At 31.3% G+C, this 21,287-nt stretch overlaps 1 protein-coding gene across 2 annotated transcripts in view; it reads left to right on the forward strand.

Moving 5' to 3' along the window:
* Atl1 (atlastin GTPase 1) overlaps positions 1 to 21,287 on the forward strand; it is a 68,444-nt gene that overhangs the window by 23,597 nt on the left and 23,560 nt on the right. For both annotated transcript variants that reach the window (XM_076848269.1, XM_076848270.1), the window contains exons 3-6: positions 13,521 to 13,768; positions 18,030 to 18,164; positions 18,587 to 18,691; positions 20,522 to 20,572. In XM_076848269.1, coding sequence (XP_076704384.1) covers positions 13,521 to 13,768; positions 18,030 to 18,164; positions 18,587 to 18,691; positions 20,522 to 20,572 — 539 coding nt within the window. The remainder of the gene's footprint in view (positions 1 to 13,520; positions 13,769 to 18,029; positions 18,165 to 18,586; positions 18,692 to 20,521; positions 20,573 to 21,287) is intronic.

The following is a 21,287-nucleotide window of genomic DNA, read 5'->3' on the forward strand; positions in this document are numbered from 1 at the left end:
TATATCTAAGTTCTCTTTCTTGCATTTTCTTTGTCTGATTTTAGTATCAAGATTATACTAACTATACAATTTGTAGGGGATATTTCCTTTTTTCCTAGTCTATATGAGTTTATTTAAGATTATAATGATCCAGTTTAAGAAAAATAGTCTCTTAACCCACCTGTATCTGCTCTTTTAACCCACCTGTACCTGCTCTTTCTTTTAATAATAAGATTTTCAATTTCTACAAAATCTATTATTTCTAATGAGATCTTATTTGTCATATTATTATAGATATTTATTTATCTTATTTATAAGATCTTATGTTATCTTATTTCTAATAAGATTCAGTTTCTATAATGGTTTTAGAGCAATTAAACATTCTATTTCTTTTGGTATCAGGGTTTTTTATTTTTATTTTTTTCCTGCCAGTGCTGGAGATTAAACCCAGGTCCTTATGCATGCTAAGCAAGCACTGTACCACTGAGATATACGTCCAGCCCCCTAGGTTCAGTTTTAGTAATTTACAGATTTCTTGGAATCAGTCCATTTCAACAACTTGGCCTAAAGTTTTTTTTTAATGTGTATCTTCATTATTGTATCTTTTATTGTCTAGTTTCTTTTTTTTTTTCTTTTCTATTTACTTAATTTCTTTACAGCTGTATTTTCTTCAGGTTTATTCTATATTTTTATTCTTTTTAATTTAAAAAGTTGGATACTACATATAAATGTTCAGTTTTTCTTCTTTTTTAATACATGCATGTATATATGTTGATATATAGGTTTAATTCTCAGTTTTAAATGTTTAAAATAAACAGTGATTTCTTATCTTATTCATGAATATAAGAAATTATGGGTTTTTCTAAATTAAATTTTTGTTAATTTTATTTTAATCATAATATATGTTGTATAGCTCTACCGCTTGCTTTCATAATAGAAATACACTGTTCAGTATGGTAATGACTAGCTGTATGTGGCCATTGAACTTATGAAATGTAGCCAATAAGAAAGCAGAACCCTATGACTAGTGGCTATAATATTGTACTTCTCATGTTTATAAACTACTTTGAACATACTATGCTTTGAACATTGTTGAAATTTGCATCATGTTCTAGTATAACTATAATTTTTATAAATATTACATATGTCCTTGAAAAGCATATTATGTTTTCTGATTTTTGATACAGTATGCTATATATGTGTCCATTAGCTCAGATATATTCAATGTACTGTTATTACCTTCCATTTTCTAGCTGATTTTGGACTGTTTTCCTTTTTGGACTTTTTGACCTACCAAATACTGATATCTAATAGATACTTTAAAGTTCTCACATATGTTTTAAAGTGACAAAATGTGTTTGTCAGTCTCCATTTCTGTTTTATCAGGCTTTGCTTATACACTTTGGCCCATGTTGTATATATACAATGTGAAATTGTCACATCTTCCTGATGAATTATTTTATTTTTATGTTCTGAGTCTCTTCAACTTGAGTAATACTTTTTGTTCCAGAGTCTGTTTTGTCTGAAATTAATATAGATACTTCATATTTCTTTTGCTGGTTTAGTTTGTGAGTTCGGGTAACTGGGAAAGAGGCTGACTGATATCTACAAAATGAGTCATCTTGTCTGCTTGATTATTGGAAACCTCAGCAGTGAATACCCTTGGGAGCATTCACATGAGACTGAATATCTGTTCCCATTCCAAAAGTCTTTCTACAAACTTCTTCCAAATACCTGACCATCTGGCCAAAGTGTTAGCTACTGTCCATGAATTGGTGACTTTGGCATGTGCTGCAATCCTACTGGCTGCTATCTGTGTACCTATCTGTTGTTTTTATTGAAGACAATAATGATTTTTTCCTTCACTCGTGTTTCAAATGTCTTAAGTGCCTTTCTTTGGCAAAATCTAAACCACATCCCTGCTGAGAGAATATTGTAAGAATAATATTGTATTTTCTACAGTCTCTGCAATGTTTCCAGTCCCCTCTGCAACAGAGGGGAGCTTAGAATGATGGAAATAGACCTCAGCATTACATAGCCAATATTCATGACAAAGCATAACCATACATTTTCTGAATAACTGAATCAGGACCAGATCATTCTTTTGAAACCAAGTACTTCTAAAACAGACTTTTTTCAGGGACTATAAATGCATATGTATTTGTTTGCAATTCTTAGTCGGAATTATATTTTCCATCTGCTTTTTCTCTTAAAATATGTGAACATATTTTCTTATGATTAGGTATTTTTATGTAACATGATTTCAAATGGCTGTATATTTTTCATAACTTTTCTGTAACATAATTTATTTACAGTCCTACAGTTAGGTATTTAGATTATTTTCAATTTGTTACTGTATAAATAATGCTGTTCTGAACCTCTGTATAGATATATATCTGCACATTTCTGACAATTTCCTTAGGATAAATTCCAGGAAATGGGACTGTTTTGTTAAAAGATATGTGTATTTTTAAAAAAGTTTTTCATTGTTCCAGTGTTGAGTGTGTGTGTGTGTGTGTGTGTGTGTACATTTATGTGTTTTTAAGCCATTATGAGTTATGATAACCAAAAAGGTCGTCTCTTTTTGATTATTGTATCTTTGCTAGGAAAACTGAACTTTCTCCCAATTTCTATCAGCCATTTATATTTCTTCTTATTATTATTTTATTTATTGTTTGCAGTTATATTAGCTTTTTATCACTGTGACAAAATACCTGGGAAAAAGAGCTTAAAGGAGGAAAGATTTATTTTGGCTCACAATTTCAGATGTTTCAGTTCATAGTTGACTAATTCCATTGCTTTGGGCCTGAGCCAAGGCAGAGGAAAGCTGCTTACCTCATGGCGGCTAGGAAGCAGAGAGGAAGGGGCTAGAAACAAGACAGAATCCCAAGGGCCACACTCTCAAGGACCCACTCCCTCCAACTAGGTTCCACCTCCTGCAGTTCCATTCAGCTATGAATTCCTCAATTAGTTAATCCATTGATGAATTCAGAGCCCTTATGAGCCATTCAGTCTTCAAATTCCCACCTATGCATTGGGGACCAAGCCTTTAACACACGAGCTTTGGGAGATGTTTCAGATCCAACAATAAGAGCAATACAGTGGACTGAACCTAGTACTACTTGACAGACATTTTTTATGACTGAACCTAGTACTACTTGACAGATAAAATTTTATTTTGAGACAAATATAGTAATATAAAAGATGTAGTATAGATTTTTTAACAAATTTTACAGTTAAGAAAATTAGTAATATACTACCACAGCATTTCTAGTATGTAAAAATGATTGTTCTCTACACTGAATTTTTGAAGATTCCCTTTCTACATATCTAAATTCAGTAGCTGAGTGACAGTTTCCAGAACACTATATAGAAAGAAAAAGTCCCCAAAGTCCCAATATTAAATACAAAATCCAATATGTAAAAAGATAAAATGATGGTTTTGTGTCTTTGTCTATTTTCTATTGCATACCATAGACTAAGTGATTTATAAAGAAGAGCGGATTATTTTGGCTCACAGTTTTTGAGGCTGGAAGTCCAAGATCATGCAGCCACATCTGTCAGGACCTTTGTATTGTACCATAACATAGTAGAAAAGCTGAAGAGGTTATGTTAAAGGGAGCATACAACAAGGGTAGCTTTGCTTTATAACAACCCACTCTTGGAGTGTGTGAGAGAGAACTTAGAAGAAGACTTTCCTGGGAGTTAACCCATTCCTTTGAGAAAGACATTTATCCCTCCATTTATCCCCATGACCTAATCACCTCTTAAAGGCCCCACCACCATTCAATATTGTTACATTGGGGACTGAAAGGCGAGTGACTCACCCAAGACGGAGATTCAACCAAGAGATTTTTTTTTGGGGGGGGGGGGTGCGGAGACTGCATGAAGGGGAAGAAAAGGAGAGGAAAAGAGCAGCAGCAGTGTGAGCCTGTAAGCTTCAGCTTAAGAAGGGTTGCTTTGGTGAAGTGGTGGGTGCTGATTGGCAGGGTGACTCAGGAAGGGCGAACAGACACTGTGTCCTGCAGGGATTGGTCAAGAAAACTTTTGACTTTGGCGCCTTCAGAGGGGATAAACCCGATGGGATAAATAAAACCAAAAGGCAAGGTCTCCCACACACACAACAGGGACCATATTTCAACATGAGTCTTAGAGGGGACAAAGCATCTTCAAACCATAGCAAGTTGGTTCTCTCCTCATGTGCCATACATTTTTGTATTATCCATAGTAAAATGCTAATTCCCAGCCAGTTTCCTTCTGAACTATTTCCTTTCCCTTCTCTTCTTAGAATTTGAATAGTGTTCAGGGAATTTAAAATAAGATTAGTTGAGCAAAACCCATTTGAAAACGTAGAAATCTGTTGCTGAGAAAACTTGGTCTGTATTCCAAAGGATTTTGGGATTATTTCAGTCTAACAAAGATAATATATATTGCATAGGTAATATATAGTTATGAAGGATGAATCAAGTATGTAACATTTGTAATAACCAAGTATGTAATAATCAAGTATGTAATAAAGAAGTATGTAACATTTGTAATAACCAGGTTCTAATACTTTTAAAGAGTTATTTTAATTAAATTTTTATAAACAAATATTTACTGAGGACCTACTGTATGTGAGCTTCTTTATAACTTTCAAGAAATACAAGTAAGACAGTCTGTGCTCTTCATATAGTTTTAGTCTATATTTTCAGTTTTGATCTTTTATAGAAACTAAAGATTTTGTAAGTATTTTAATAGGTTTATTGAAATATGATTCATATTCTATATAATTCACCCATTTAAAGCATATAGTCTGATGGTGTTTAGTATATTCAGAGTAATATATACATCAGTATAATTTTAGAACATTTACATTAGTCTCCCAAAGAAACCTTGCAGCATTTAGACATCAGCCTCCAGTATCCACCCAAACCCAGCCACAAGCAAACACTTCCCTACTTCCATTCTACATGTATTTGACTATTATGGACATTTTTACATAAGCGGAATCATGCAATATGTGGTCCTTCATGACTGGCATCTTAACAGTGTTTTTGGGGTTTGTCCATATTATAACATAAATTGGTACTGCATTTCTTTTTATTCCTGAATAACATTTCAATGTATGGATATATCACATTTTATTTGTACATTTATCAGTTGATTAGACATTTAAGTTGAAGCTTTTATAAGGAGCTTTATATGTAAATATTAATTACATAAATATAGGTATAGGTTGATGGTAATGATAGGTTTCAGATAGGAAGACTTTAAACTTTCAGTGAGATATAAACTAATGATCATATATTTACAAATAAACATTCCACAGATTCATTGTATCTTACCATTTATTTTTTTATTTAATAACAAACTACTCCAATATTTCTGAATGTCTCATTAAAAGTAAAGGATTTTTTAATATGGTATTTTGCCCACATTTTAATAAGACTTCTTCTTATTAACAATCTCAGTATTTTATAGATATTTGCTTTATTTTACAACAGAGTTAAGCCACACTTAAAAGCATTCTCTGTCCTCTTTATTAAATACATTTGTAACTCTTTAAGGACCTTGAACATATAAATTAAAGGTTTAGGGCTGGGAATATAGCTCAGTGGTAGAGCGTGAACCTTAGCATGCATGAAGTCCTGGGTTTGATCCTCAGCACTGCAAAAAGAAAGAAAAAACAAAACAAAAAAGGGTCAGAGTTATCTATCTCACTCACACCTAGTATGCAAAGGTAGAGTAGGTATGGATAATCAGATATAAGTATCCACTGACATCTTTCCTTTTTCTCTCACCCCAATAACCATATTGTCCCGAATCCTCTCAGATCCATGACTTGTCTTTCTCTGCCTGATTTGACCCCTTATAACCTTTCCAACCTACTCATCTATATCATACTCCTTGTTATTCCTCAAACTTGTCAAATACTCTCACATACATTTTTTTCAGAGTTATCCATACTGTAAACACAGGTTTTATATCTTGAGTTATTTTTCATAAAATACAGTGGCAGTTGTTTGAAATGAGATTCCTCATTCTTTTTAATTACCTTATAGTTCATAAGTTGATGAGCCATAACTGATTAATCATTTATATTGCTTCTGGTGTTTTGTATGTATTTGAATATCTATGGAATGAATTCCTTGAAATAGCATTTCTGGGTGAGGAAGTATATGCATTTGGGTTTTTAATAATTATTGCCTAATTGCCTCTCAAAAATGCTATGTCCAGCTTTTCTTCTTTTCTTTTTTAGCAGTGGTGGAAACTGAATCCAGGGTCTTTTTTTGGTTTTCCCCCCAGCAGTGGAGATTGAGAACCCAGGATCTTGAGCATGTTAGGCAAACACTGAGCCATATCCCCAGCCCACTATGTCCATTTTAATTTCCACCTGCAGCACCTGAGAATACAAGTTCACATCTCAACCAATGCAAGGAATTATCACACTTCTGACTTTTATAAATCGGAAATATATAAAAAAGGTTATCAATGTTTTTCATTTTTATTTTCATGTCTACTAATATCTTTCCATTTGATATTATGTTTCTTATCAATTGCAGATTTGTATCATTTGTCCACTTTCTGATTTTATACTTGGGTACATTTATTTGAAATAGATTTTTTTTTTGTATGAAGACTGAACCCAGGGGTGCTTAGCCACTGAGCCACATCCCCAGCCTTTTTTATTTTTTATTTTGAGACAGAGTCTCACTAAGTTGCTTAGGGCCTTGCCAAGTTGCTAAGGCTGACCATGAACTTGTAATTCTCCTGCCTCAGCCTACTAAATTGTTGGGATTATAGTTGTGCACCACCATGCCCTGCTTGAAATAGATTTTTGTGTATGTTGAGAGCTTGGAGTGGAGGTTTCTTTTTTTCCCCATATGATTTTTCATTTGATTCAGCATAATTTATTAAAAAGATCATCCTTTCATCATTTATTGCAGTCGTACCTTTCTGTTATATCAGATGAATGTGTATATGTGGATCTGCTTCTGTAATATCTGATCCTGTTTGTCTGTGCTTATAAAAACATCACCCTGTCTTAATTAGTATAGATTTTAAGTGCCTGTTGGTGCCTGTTAGTGTAAGTCCCCAGCTTTGTTCTTTAAGATTTTCTTGGTTATTCTCAGTTCTTTGCCGTTCCATCTGCATTGTTCATTTGAGCAAGAAAGATTGCTGAAGGTTTGAGTGGGATTCTAACCAATCTATGGGTCAATGGAGAACATTGACAGTTTTACAACACAGAGTCTTTTAACCTGAGAACATATGTGTCCGTCTTTCAAAAATGTTTTTTATTTTTCTATAGAGGTCTTCAATGTTTTTTTTATTATATTTCAATGGTGTGTTAGAGCCAGACTGTTTTAGATCATGAGAGATTATGAGAGCTGATCAGGTGCATCTCCATGCACACACTGTCAGATTGAAATGTCCATGATTGTAGGGTTTATATTATGGAAATTGGCATAAGCTACAAATCTCAAATTTTTTTCATCTACCTATCATCAGTATCTGATAGCTATACATTTAGCAGCATATCACTTAGATTTATTACTAGATGTATTAGGTTTATAATGCTATATAAATGATATTTTTCTCATTTAAACATTAAGATAATATACACACAGCAAAATTTACCCTTTTAGTATATCATTCTATAACTTTTGACTAATTTACATAGTTATATTTATGTCTACCACTATCAAGATTAAATGCTTCCATTACTCCCTACAGTTTTTTCTATCCCTTTGTAGTCAGCTCCTTCCTCCACCCAACCATGGTTCCTGACAACCAGGAATCTACTTAGCCTATTCTGGACAGTTTGCATAAATGAACTATATATAACTATGTAGATGAGATTCATGGTGAGATTCAACAATATTGGATAATGAGTAGTTCCTTCCTTTTTATTGTTAATATTCCATTATGTAGATTACCACAGTTTCTTTGTTTATTCCCCAGTTGAGGGGCATTCGGGTTGTTTACAGTTCATAGTTTTGGCCATCATCAATAAAGTTGCAGGTTTGTGTGTAAATGTGGGTTTTCATTGAACTTGGATAAATTTCTAGAAGTAATCTTTTAGTAATTTCTGAGTCTTCTGGTAAGTATATATTCAACTTTATGAGAAACTGAGCAACTGTTGTGCAAATTGGATAGTCAATTTTTGCATTCTAACATATTAGAGTTCTAGTTGTTCCACATTCTTGTTGGTACTTGTTTTTATGCAGGTTGTTTTTGTTTTAGCCCTTCTTATAGGTGTGTAGTATTATCTCATTGTGGTTTAATTTTCATTTCACTGATGACTTATGATGTTGATCATATCTTCATGTTTTTATTTCCTATCCATGTATTTTCTTTGGTGAAGTATAACTTAAATCTTTAGTCCAATTTTTAACTAAGTAATTTGTTTCATTATTATTGAGATTTGAGAGTTTTTTATAAATTGTTGATATAATACCTTTATCAGATATACAATATACAGATATTTTTTAGAAAAGAAAATCATAGACTCAACTTATTAAAGAATAGAAATAAACAATTTCTAAACAAAATTTAGTAAACTCAATTCAAGATATCACACCCTGGAAATATTATGTTTATATAAAATGCAAAAATAGTACTCAAAACATTGATGCATTTGAGGTAAAAAAAAACTATATGATCATCTCAGTGGATGCAAAAAAGACATTGGGTAAAATTCATTATTCACTTATGATTTTAAAAAACTCTTAGTAAACTGAAAGTAAAAGAGAACTTCCTTAATCTGATAATTTGTATCTACTAAACTAAACCAAACTCTAACAATTATGGTCCTAAATATGGAAATACTAGAAATACTCACTTTAAAAATCAAGACGTTTATGCCTACCAAAATGAGAAGTTATGACAACTATCACATCTTCTATTTAATATTGCATTGAAAGTCTTACAATACAAGGAAAAGAAAAGAACTCCATAGGATTTAAAACTTGGGAATAAAATTTTCATTATTTGGAAGATTTATTTCTACTTCTACATTTTAAAAGTCCAAAAGCATCTATGTAAAATTTATAGAAAATAATAGTTTTGTAAATGTTTCAATATCAGACCAGTACATTACAGTCAATTATAGTTCTTTATCCAACATAGAAAACATAAAAAATAAGATATAATGTACCTAGGAATACATACAATAAACATCTCTCCACCTCCCCAATTTATAAAACTTTAATGAAGGGAATTAAAGACCAAAAATACATGGAGAGAGAACCCATGTTTCTGGATTTAAAAATTATTACCATAGTAATATTCTTTCCAAACTGATAAATCTATAAATTTTAACAAAAATTCAACTAACATATTTATTCTAATATTTATTTTTAAAGGCTAAACTAGCCAAGATTGATAATAATTAGAATAATAAAGGCTTGCTACACTCTAGATAAGAACTTTTTATAAAACTATTGTTTATATTTTTTATATTATATATTTTTAAAAATAAATTTATTTTATTTATTTATTTTTTAATGTGATGCTGAGGAACGAACCCACTGCCTCACAAGTGCCTGGCAAGCCCTCTACCACTGAGTTACAATCTTAGCCCCTTGTATTGTATTTTTTAAAGCATCTTATTGGTGCTAGTATGGGAAAGTTGATGAACAGATCAGAATTAAGAAACAAATTATTATATGGCAGACTGCTTGAGGAACTAAGGGACTTTGGAAAATATAATTCTGAAAAATGTTATAACTCATATAAAAAAAATACCACTTCCATTAGAAAATAATTTGCTAAGATTGCCACTAAAAGAAAACCTATAAGGATTTAAAGAAGTGAAGCTAAGTTCCATTGATATTGTGGACCTTGCAATTTTAAAGTATCTCCATAAATAATTTATTCAAATTATTCTGTTATAATAAAGTAAAGCAAGCACTCATTCTGTTTTCAGAATACATGTGCTATCATCTATTATATAAACTTTTAATAAATCCAGTTGTTACTAAAATGACTAGTTATGACAATTGGCATGATAGTTATACCCTCCAGAGGAAAAAATGTTGTCAGTTTGAGTACATTCTAAAGAAATTATAGGTGAATTGCCATGATGTTTAGGATTTGCTTTAAAATATTCCAGTCAAAATAAAATAAGTGAAAATAAGGTTGACATGATTTTGACAGTTATTAAAGCTGGATGATAGGTTTTAATAGATAGGTGCATAGAGGTTTATAACATTGCTTAGTTTCGTATATGCTTCAGATTTTCCAAAATAAAATACTTAAAAATTCTGAAAAGAAAAAGAAAATCGGGTTTCTACCTCTCACTTTATATGGATATCAATTCCTAATGGACCAAGAACTTGAATATCAAAAGCAAAACTTTAAAACTTAGAAGAATATATGTGAATGTCTTTCTGATCTTTTTATAAGGGGTGATTTCTTAAACATACAAAGTGCTAATTACATAAGAATATAATAATTTAATCTATTACATTAAAATTAGGAATTGCTGTTCATCAGTAATACATAGGAAAGTGAAAAACAAACTCTTAAGTTTTTCCTCACACCTATAAAAAGGAACTAGCATTCAAAATATATAAAAAACTATGAATCAGTAAGAAAAAGATGAACATCTTAATAGAAAAATGGGCAAAAGGCATTACTCACCTCATTAGCAAGTAGACAAATGTATACAGAGACCACAATGAGACACTCTTTTATACTTATGTATTTGACAAACATGAAGAAGTCAGACAAAACCAAGTGTTGGAAAGGATATGAATCAATAGAATTTCTAATAAATTGCTGGGGTGGGATGTGGGGAAAAGATACTTTTGCATCACATTGTAAAGCTGGATATTTAAAAAAATTACAACACAGAAATTTTATTCCTATATGCATTCCCAAGAGTACCTCTGCATATGTGTAACCCTCAAGAATTATATTAGTCTGTAGTAGGTTGGGATCTAGTATTCTGCTCCCAAGATGTTTTCCTATCTAAAATATTACATCTATCTAGTGTCCATGATTCACCTCAAGTATGTACCCAGATCATAACTAAGCTATAGGCTCTAAATAATTGTATTTGCAGTCTTCAAAAGAGCTTCCTTGTTGTGGCTGAAATTATCTTCAAAAGAGCTTCCTTGTTGTGGCTGAAATTATGTGGGCAGATAGTAGCAGAATCAAATATGAATAGATAATGAAAAATATTAATAGCACTCACCATTTATGAAGCATGTGCTATTTGTCAGATTTTTTCAATCTTAAATAAATTATTTAATCTTCACAAAGCCTCTGATGTTTTTAGGTACCATTATTAATTTCTTTCTCTCTTTTTTCCTATTCTTTCTTTCTTTTCTTTTTTTACTTTTTCTTTCTTTTTTTTTTTTTTTTTTTTTTTTGAGGTACTGGAGATGCTAGCCATACCAGGCACTGACATATACCCTAGACCAATCTTATTTTTTAGGTGGAGGATAGTTAGTCATTGGGAAGTTAATAAATTTCCACAACCTCATATATGTTGTAAATTGTAAAGTTGAGATTTAAACAGAGCTTCTTGTACTCAAGTATCTGCAATATGGCAATATAGAATCTATTATCTTTCAGATACCATATCAGTTTTTCTTAACTTTTTAGGGAAAATAACTCTAATTCATTGCTAGAAGCAAATCATATGTTATCACCAGATGCTTTGTGCTATTGTCCGTTAGTGAAAATTAAAATTATGTGGTATATTTGCACTATTTAATATTATTATTATTATTTATTTTTATTCTAATTTGTTATATATGACAGCAGAATGCATTACAAATCATATTATATGTATAGAGCACAATTTTTCATATCTCTGTACACAAATTAGAGTCATTCGTGTCTTCATTCATGTACTTAAGGTAATGATGTCCATTTCATTCCACCATCTTTCCTAACCCCAAGCTCCCTGCCCTCCTCTCCCTCCCCTTTGCTCTATCTAGAGTTCATCTAATCCCCCCTGCTTCCCCACACACACCCCATTATGAATCAGAATCCTTATATCAGAGAAAACATTTGGCACTTGGTTTTTTGGAATTAACTTTAATTAGCATTATATTCTCTAACTCCATCCATTTACCTGAAAATGCCATGATTTTATTCTCTTTTAATGCTAAATAGTATTCCATTGTGTATATATTACATTTTTTATACCTTGTTCTTGGATAGGAAGTATTATTCTTAAATAAATGAACAATTACACAAAGTCATCAATGTGAAATATAGTATATATTAGTGTGATCTGAAGATTCATTTAAAAGTATGTCAAGAGACATATTTGTCTTGTTTTTCTTTTTTTTTAATACCTTTATTTTTATTTGTTTATTTTTACTGTGGTGCTAAGGATCAAACTCAGTGCCTCACACATACTAGGCAAGGACTCTGCCACTGAGCTACATCCCGGGCCCTTGTTTTTCTTTAGTTATAAGACTTCTTATTAAATAGACACCATGCAGAATGTCTATTTAAATATATTTTCAAAAAATTAAATGAAAGATTATTTAATAAGAGACTAGTTTATTTCAAAATTAATATTATAAAATCAAAAGTTATGTTCATTATCACCTCTCCTATTCAATATTGCATTGACTGTCTAATAATACAAAAAGAAAATATTTTACTATTTATTATTTATTTTAATTATCATCTTAGTTTAGTTGCTATAACATCAAAGGATTCAGGCTTCAGCCTATGAATTTGGGTGGGGGGTCAGGACACAAACTCTCAGTCCAGAACAATTATTAAAGATTATTAAAGGGCATATATCTGAAGGGAGGGAGAAGGGGAATAGCAAGGATGGTGGAAGGAGATGGTCATCATTATGTAAAATACATCTATGAAGATGTGAATTTGGTGTCAACATACCTTATAACAAACAGAGATATGATAAATTGTGGTATAAAGGTGTATTAAGCATTGTAATGCAAAAAAAGAGAGCTCATGTATAATGGCATAATTTCGTGTGAACATACTTTATATACAAAGTTATGAAAAATGGTGCTGTGAATGGATAATTATGAATGCAATGCATTCCACTGTTGTCAGGTATGTAAGAAATAAATAAGAAAGGGCATATATCTGATCTGAGAAATTAACTGGTATGTGTATTGACCTGATTTTTTGATGCAAAGCAAATGAGCCATTTATGTGTTGTTCAGGGGTTATTACTAAAGAAGCAGAATATCATTGTGGAAAGATCTGGGATAAAAATTTAGATAGCTGAGATCTAATACCAAGCTGAATATTATTATCTCTATGAACTTGGATTTCTTACTTCCTAGCAAGTATGGTCTTGGGGAAATTACTTAATTATATTCTTAATTTCCTCATATGTAAAAAAATATAGATAATAATAAATGTCTCAAAATTCTATTGATTTAGTCACATGTTCAGAAAGACCCACTTATGTCTTTCTGGGATATGGTGTGAATGACAAAAAAATATGTCATTAGAATGAACCTTCCCAATTCCACTCAATGTCAGATGTTTGAGAGTCAGAAGTCTTTCTTGGCATTTCAAGATGATTGAACCAGTTGCTGCTTCTTTAACAGGTGGATTTTCAGAAAAGACATGTGACTGGAGTTCAGAAGAGGAGGAGCCAGTGAAAAAGGCAGGACCTGTCCAAGTCCTCATTGTCAAAGATGATCATTCCTTTGAGTTAGATGAAGCTGCATTAAATCGGATCCTTCTCTCTGAGGCTGTCAGGGACAAAGAAGTAGTTGCGGTATCTGTTGCTGGAGCCTTTAGAAAAGGAAAGTCATTTCTGATGGACTTCATGTTGCGATACATGTACAACCAGGTAGGGAAGAGGTTCCTTAGGAAGTTTTCTTGTGTATATGCTTTTCCCACTTTGTGTTTTTATTTAGTAGTGTTTGATATTTCTATTGCTATTATTATGTACTCTAAGTATGTACCTAAATACAAATGCTATGAGTGTAACCATTCAAACCTCAATATTTTAGGGATAAGCTACACAGACCACTTGTGTCTGAAGCTACTTTGCTGCATTTCCCTGAGCATATAACTTAATATTTTACACTTTTAATCATGGACATTAGCATAATGATATAATTATGAACTTTGCATGCTACCATGTTTAAAAGCCAAATAACTTTTGCCATAACTTTGGTATCCTTATAGCTTTCCCCCAACATTTACTATGACATTTTTCAAGTAGGTAGCAAAGCTAAAAGAATTTTACTGTGAACACCTGGGTACTCACCACCTACATTCTTCCATTAACTTTAATACCCTTGCTTTGTCATATATGTCTCCATCTCTTCATGCTTCTTTCTAACCATCCATCATACCATCTTATTACTATTTTTTTTTTTTTTTTTTTGAGAGGAGAATGTTGCTTAGGCTGGTCTCAAACTCCTGAGCTGAAGTGATTGTCCTGCCTTGGCCTCCCAAGTGTTGGGACTACAGACTACAGATATGTAAAACTGCACCTAGCTCATCCATCTTATTTTTTGATAAGTTTCAAAGTAAATTACTGTCACCAGTATGCTTTCCCACAAATATTTCAATATATAATATATATATATATATATATATTTATATATATATATATATTTATATATATATACACACATACATAATATCTAATTCAGTTTTAAAATTTTGAGATAAAATTAACATACAATGAAACATATAAATCTTAAATGTTTATTTGCTGATTTTTGACAAAAGCATATTCCTGTGTAATTCAAAACCCTGTCAAGATAAGGAGCATCACCATTACCCTAGAAAAACCCAGAAAGTTCTACCTCTCCCAGTCAGTTCTCATCTAATCCCACCCCCAGAAGTGTTATAGTATTTGAGAAAACAATGTCACACAGAAATGAGACTTTAAAGGGACCTAGAATAAACCAAAAACAGGGATAAATAAGAAATTTAAGTTGAGAAACAGAAGATTGCGAATGGAAAATATTCTAGTTTTTTTTTTTCCTATCGTTTTACCTGGAGTGATTCTAATACATATATGAATGTTGAGGTAGAATAGAAACACTACAAATAACTTCATTTTATGTATTTAATTTTAGATTGATCTTTTATAGATGAGTTATTTTTAAAACAATCATATGTTATTAACTTTAACACTTCCGTCTCTGACCTCAATTCAAACAAACCAAAGACAGAGCTACTAAAATAATTCAGGCTTTGAAAGAAAGCAGAACTTTGACTAATTCTAATTTCTGGCATACCAACAGTAGTATGTTACTTAATTGAAAATTTGAGTCAACAAAATTAATATGTTTTCCACTTTTGGATTCTAGGCACATTTGTAGTTATGATTATTAAACATTAGAATGAAGTACTCATAGTACCTGTTATGTTGCTTGTGGTAAAGATTGTTTGCTTGGACTGAGTGTGCCAGATCTGCTTTTCTTTTCCTGTTTTTTTTTTTTAATGGCGCTGAGGGTTGAACACAGGGTCTTATGCGAGGCAAGTACTCTACCAAATGAGCTGTATCCGCAGCCCTGTTTTTTTTTTTTTTTTCTTGTTTTTTTTTTTCTTGGTTTTTTTTTTTTTTTTTGTGTGTGTGTGTGTGCCTAGTAGAGCATTAAGAAAGCATGACAGAATATGAACACTTGTTTTGCTGTTCATTGCACAAAGATATGCATCATTGACTTGTGTAGACCAAATTCTACTTCGATATTTGCATGTATAATTATCATTCATATTAGAATAGCAAAATTTAGTTTTGAATGTGACAATTTATGTTCTTTTAGCAGAAAAACTGTTGTTAAGCTCATTCCATACTAGAACATAGTATGATTATTTATTAATGTAAATTATTTTATTAGAGCTTTGTAATAATATATAGTAGTTGAGTTCATCCCAACAAACTCAAACATGCAGGGAATTCATTTTTAGTTCATGAAACTCTACCTTTTCCCTCCCATTCTCCCTCTCATCTCATATTCTCCTTCCTCTATTCTACTGGACTAACTCATCTATTTATTTATATTTTATTGGTTCTTTTTATTTATATATAAAGTAAAAGTCCTTGTGGTATATTTATATATGCATATAACATGATTTTTTTAAAGAATTCATTCTTCACTGCTTCCATTTACCCATCCCTCCACTCTGCCTCTCCATCTCCTCCTTCTACATCACTTATCTTCCCTTTATCTTTATGTTATCCTACCCTTCCCTCCCCCTTTCCTTAATTTTACTCTAGTTTTTTTATATGAGATAAAACATTCCACCTTTGAATTTTGAGTTTGGCTTTCAATAATTTTTGAAGAAATATATTAATACATGCATGAATGAGTGAAATTAGCTGATTTTTATTTCTGCAAAATTAACTACTGGGGTTGGGATTGTGGCTCGCATTGCATATAAATAAATAAAAGAAAGTTCATTGACAACTAAAAATATTTTTAAAAAAGTAACTACTTGGGATCATTTTCTTTGTCATTAAAAATTATTTTTGAAGCTTAGAGTTTTCATAAAGATCTTAGGTAAATCATTGACTTAGCTAATATCACAATAATGTTATTAGTCTTTAAATTGATAATCATAATTTATTCATTGAAGTATACATTCCTAAGACTCTTTTTCTGACAGAATTAAGATACATGCAATATTTAGGGCATCACAAAATGCCAATTTTTATATTTCTGAATGTAGTTCAGGGAAAGGATATATCTGTATGGGCAGAAATTGTCAGGGAAGGTTTCATAGAGATATTAAGATTTAGAATAGACTTTGAAGGTGTACAAAATCTGAATCAAGAGAGAGGGAAAGAAGAGACATTCTAGGCAAGAGGAATGAGTATATTTGCATTAAACAGAAGGTATACTTTCCTTCATAAAGTATAAATTTTATTGTATTAGAGATGAAGGGGAAATAAAATTAATAGGCTGGATAATAGAACCAATGCATGAAAGAACCAAAACTGAGCTCTTTATAAGGGTCTAAAATTGCTTTACAGAACAAGATGGGATATAACAAAATAAAAATTTTCTTTATACTGGTTTATGAGACTTCTTATTAAATCAAGAAATCTACTCCCAAATTCCTCTGCATTAGTATTTTTTTAAACTACAGTTAATATGAGGTTTTAGATTTAATGATTTTCCAATGAAGTCTTCCAAAAACTAACAAATTATTGTCTAACAGAGTATATATGAGTATAAATAGTTATTTGACTAATTACTTGCTTACTAAGTATAAGGGATACTTTCTTTTCCTTGTTTTATTTGATCTTTCGTCCTTAACGTAATTAACAATTTATTCTATTCTCTCTTCCTTTGGCTTCTCAGATCCCCCTTTATCTGTACCCTTCTATTTTCCCCCACTGTTCTCACTCTGTTAGGTACTCAATATTTTTAAAAAATATTTATTGTTATGTGGTGCAGAGGATTGAACCCAGGGCATTGCACTTGCGAGACAAACTATCACAGAGCCTTGACTTTGTATCACAGAGCCTTGACCCTCAATATTTTTGACCTTCATAATAACCCCCCTTTGTCCTTCCTAATTATCATTTCTCTTCTTTATTCATTAGTCCTTCACTCCTTATACAATAATCTTCCTTTCTTCCTTCCTTCCTCCCTCCCTTCCTTTCTCTCTTTCTCCCTTCCTCTTTCCTTTTTTCTTTCTTTGGATGCCTTCTCCAAGTTTGCTCACCTTAAAATTTTCTAAATATTCTTCAAATATTATCTCTTCTGTGAAGTCTTTCCTGATCAAGAGTTAGTTATTCTGTTTCCTATTATTCCATTGATGCTTTATTTACATGTTCATTTTCACATGCATGTATTGTACCAAAATGGTTTGTTAGCATGTCTGTCTCCCCATTAGGCTATGAGCTTCCTCTAGTCTGAAATGGTATCTTTTCATTTTTGTATCCACAAAACCTAGTATTAAATGTGGCCGGTGGTTGTCTTCTCTGTAATTGTTTTTTTCTTTTTTTAGTGAATAAAGTGTATCAATGCAATAAATGTGCACATGTTTCTTTTTGACTAGAGATAAGAATTGGAAAGGATGAGTGAAAAATTTTTACATACATATCCAGGTATATATGATACACTTTATTAAATTTATAGGAATCAGTTGATTGGGTTGGAGATTACAATGAACCATTGACTGGATTTTCATGGAGAGGTGGGTCTGAACGAGAAACCACAGGAATCCAGATATGGAGTGAAGTCTTCCTTATCAATAAAGTTGATGGTAAAAAGGTATGATACCAACTTTTTTAAGTAAAATTGAGCTTATACTTAACAGTAACTTGAAAATGCTCTTTTGAAAATGAATTTTGGCCATTTGACCTAAAACTTAAAGGGGAATGTAGCATCCTATCGAATGATCCTTGTTTACCATTTTAATGATTATGGTAGGAAAAATCATAAGAACAGTAGGACATCAGATCAGCAAGTCATCATTCACACTTGTTTCAATGCTGTATTAAGTTAATGTTGGATCATCAGTGAAAATTATTACAATAATAAGTAGCTAATTGATACTTAGATTTCCTGTAGTATTCATGGCTTATGTAAGAAGTTACCTATTAAGTATTCATTGATAATGATTTCCTTTAGTTCTTATGGTGTTAATGTTGGGGTAACTGTAATAACCCTGGATGTTCTATATTTGCTTATAGGTTGCAGTGTTATTGATGGATACTCAGGGGACCTTTGATAGTCAGTCAACTTTGAGAGATTCCGCCACAGTATTTGCCCTTAGTACAATGATCAGCTCAATACAGGTATGAAATAAATTCATTTGGGTGAGTATTTCTTTAGCTAAAATTTATAATGTATGTATTTCTACAGAGACTTGGTAGTGAGACAAACAACAGAAAAGGTATATTAAATGTTAAAGAGACCTATGACATTCAATTTATCCTTTATATTTTATAATTTGGGAAAATGAATTTGAAAATAAATAAGTGGCTTGATAAAGCTCATATATGTGACTAATTAGTGGTAGAATGGGAATAAAAGTCAGGTCATTGACTGAGCCCAATGCTCCTTTCCATCTCGAATTAGCATACCAGTTCTTGTAAGAGTAGAATTGTTTTTGTTACTGAAATTTAATTACTGATCAGTTTTCAATTGACTGCTTTAACCAGAGGAAGTTTTATTATGTTATTGATGTTCTTTTTGCTTAATGCCTCAATACACTCAATAATATTAAATCTTATAACATATGCAGATATTGGGATCAACTATTATGTTATATTTAATGAACAAGATTTATAAACATCAAATTTTGTTTTACATAGCCAGTGGAAATGTTTTTAAATGTAAAAACTTTGTGTTTACAGCTTTTTAAAACAACTTTATATACATTTAGAAAAGTAAATGTCTTTATTTAAAATTGTTCATCTTCCTTTCCTTTTTTCTTTCTCTTTCTTAAAGTGTTGTTTCAGGGATTATAGTAAGCTTTCTAAATTGTGCTTAAAGTTCTTGGAGAGTTTCATTATAAGCACAGTATATACAACATAAAAGATGAAGTCTATTTTCGTAGAAATTTTCTGTTCACTGGAAAGAGCAGAAGAGGGTGGTAAAGAAACAGAGAAGATCAATTTTTAAAAAGCAAGGTAGCTTAAAAAGTCAGTATACTTAGGATGAGCAAGTTGGAGCTGATCACATGCCAGTAGAGAGTGGAGCTAGTGACTGGTGACTAGTGACTATCCTCTTAGTACAACCGAGAGAGGAAAAATAGGAGGAAGGAGGAGAAACCAAGTTAAAAAATGATTGATGCTTTTAACAATCTACTCCTTGAATGAGCTTTTAAAATACTGACTTAGTATCTATTTTCTTTATAATCAACAGTAAAAACCATCATACAAGCCAATAAAAATCATATTCACTTGTTCTTTTTAATATTTATGACTTACTATATATTTTAGACCTTAATAAATATTTTCATAGAAAAACCCACTAAATTCTTAGTAATAACTGCATTTAATTATTATCTGAGAAATGATCTGTTACTTAAATAAGTACACAAAGGATACTGTTTGCATTAATACATAAATATATAAGCATATTTAACTTTTCTTTGAAGTTTTTGACATTTTTTGACAAAAAAAAGAAGTCATGTTGATGCTATGATCTGTTTATAAAACAATACTACAAATGTATAAGAACATTCAGACAAACTTCTATGTGATGGAACTTTATAAAATAAAAGTAAACAAAATAACAAATTGTGAAGAAATCAACATCTTTTCAAAACACAGTTTTCCTTATGGGTTGTTCAGATTTAGCACTACTTTTAACACCATTATTTTGCTGTGCTTGGAAGAATTGTTATTTTATTGAGTAATTGTTGAATTAAGTTCATAAAATAATTTTAAAATTCTGATTCCAGAGCAGGTGACTCTTATATTTCTGCAAAATTTTTATATCCCTGCACATTGTTTATTTTCTCTCAAGCTTTCTTAGTCCTTTCTTATAAATGTCATCAAATAAAGATGTATGTAAGAGAGTTAATTTTTGTAATAATTGATGTTTATCAAAATAGAGAATGACAGAGTAAGTGCTTAAGATTATACTGATTATCCTTTCATTTTGATTTCATAATCAAGGTATATAATTTATCCCAAAATGTCCAGGAGGATGATCTTCAGCATCTTCAGGTAACAATATTACTACTTTTTTTTTTCCTGTGTTCAAGTTTCTTGTTTTTTTCTTTCTAATTCAGTTTTCAAATTCCTTTGTTTCCATAAAATTACTTCCTACCATTCTTGATTATATGAAAATATATGGAAAATTAAAATAGAAAAACATATTCAGGCTTAAAAATTACCTGAAATGTTAAGTTAAAGTCTTAAGGTCAGAAATTTAATAATTGATGGTAAGATATCTGTTATATGTTAGATTTTTTGTCCTGTGGGCTGTTAAAGGTTACCTTATAATGACTCACAGAATTCTATTTTAGATCTGAAAGAGATCTTGTGACACTCAGTTTATTCTTTATATTTTATAATTGGGGAAAATTAATCTGAAAATAAATAAATGACTTGAATAAACTCATATATATGATTAATTAGTGATAGAATGGAAATAAAAGTCAGGTCATCTGAGTGGGCCCAATGCTCCTTTCCATCTCCAAGCCACACTTGAATCTTAAGTAAGTAAAGGATCAGATGTTTCCTAGAGATAATTCTCATCTCAGTAATAATTCCCATTCCCTTCAATTCATGTTATTTTTGTTTTGTATTTTATGACACCAAGGATTAAACCCAAGTGCACTTAACCACTATGCTGCATTCCCAGCCCTTTTTGTTTTGAAACAGGGTCTTGCTAAGTTGCTTAGAGCCTTGCTAATTTGCTGAGGCTGGATTTCAGTTG

The sequence above is a fragment of the Callospermophilus lateralis genome, chromosome 3, assembly GCF_048772815.1.
Source record: "Callospermophilus lateralis isolate mCalLat2 chromosome 3, mCalLat2.hap1, whole genome shotgun sequence".
Classification (NCBI taxonomy): domain Eukaryota; kingdom Metazoa; phylum Chordata; class Mammalia; order Rodentia; family Sciuridae; genus Callospermophilus; species Callospermophilus lateralis.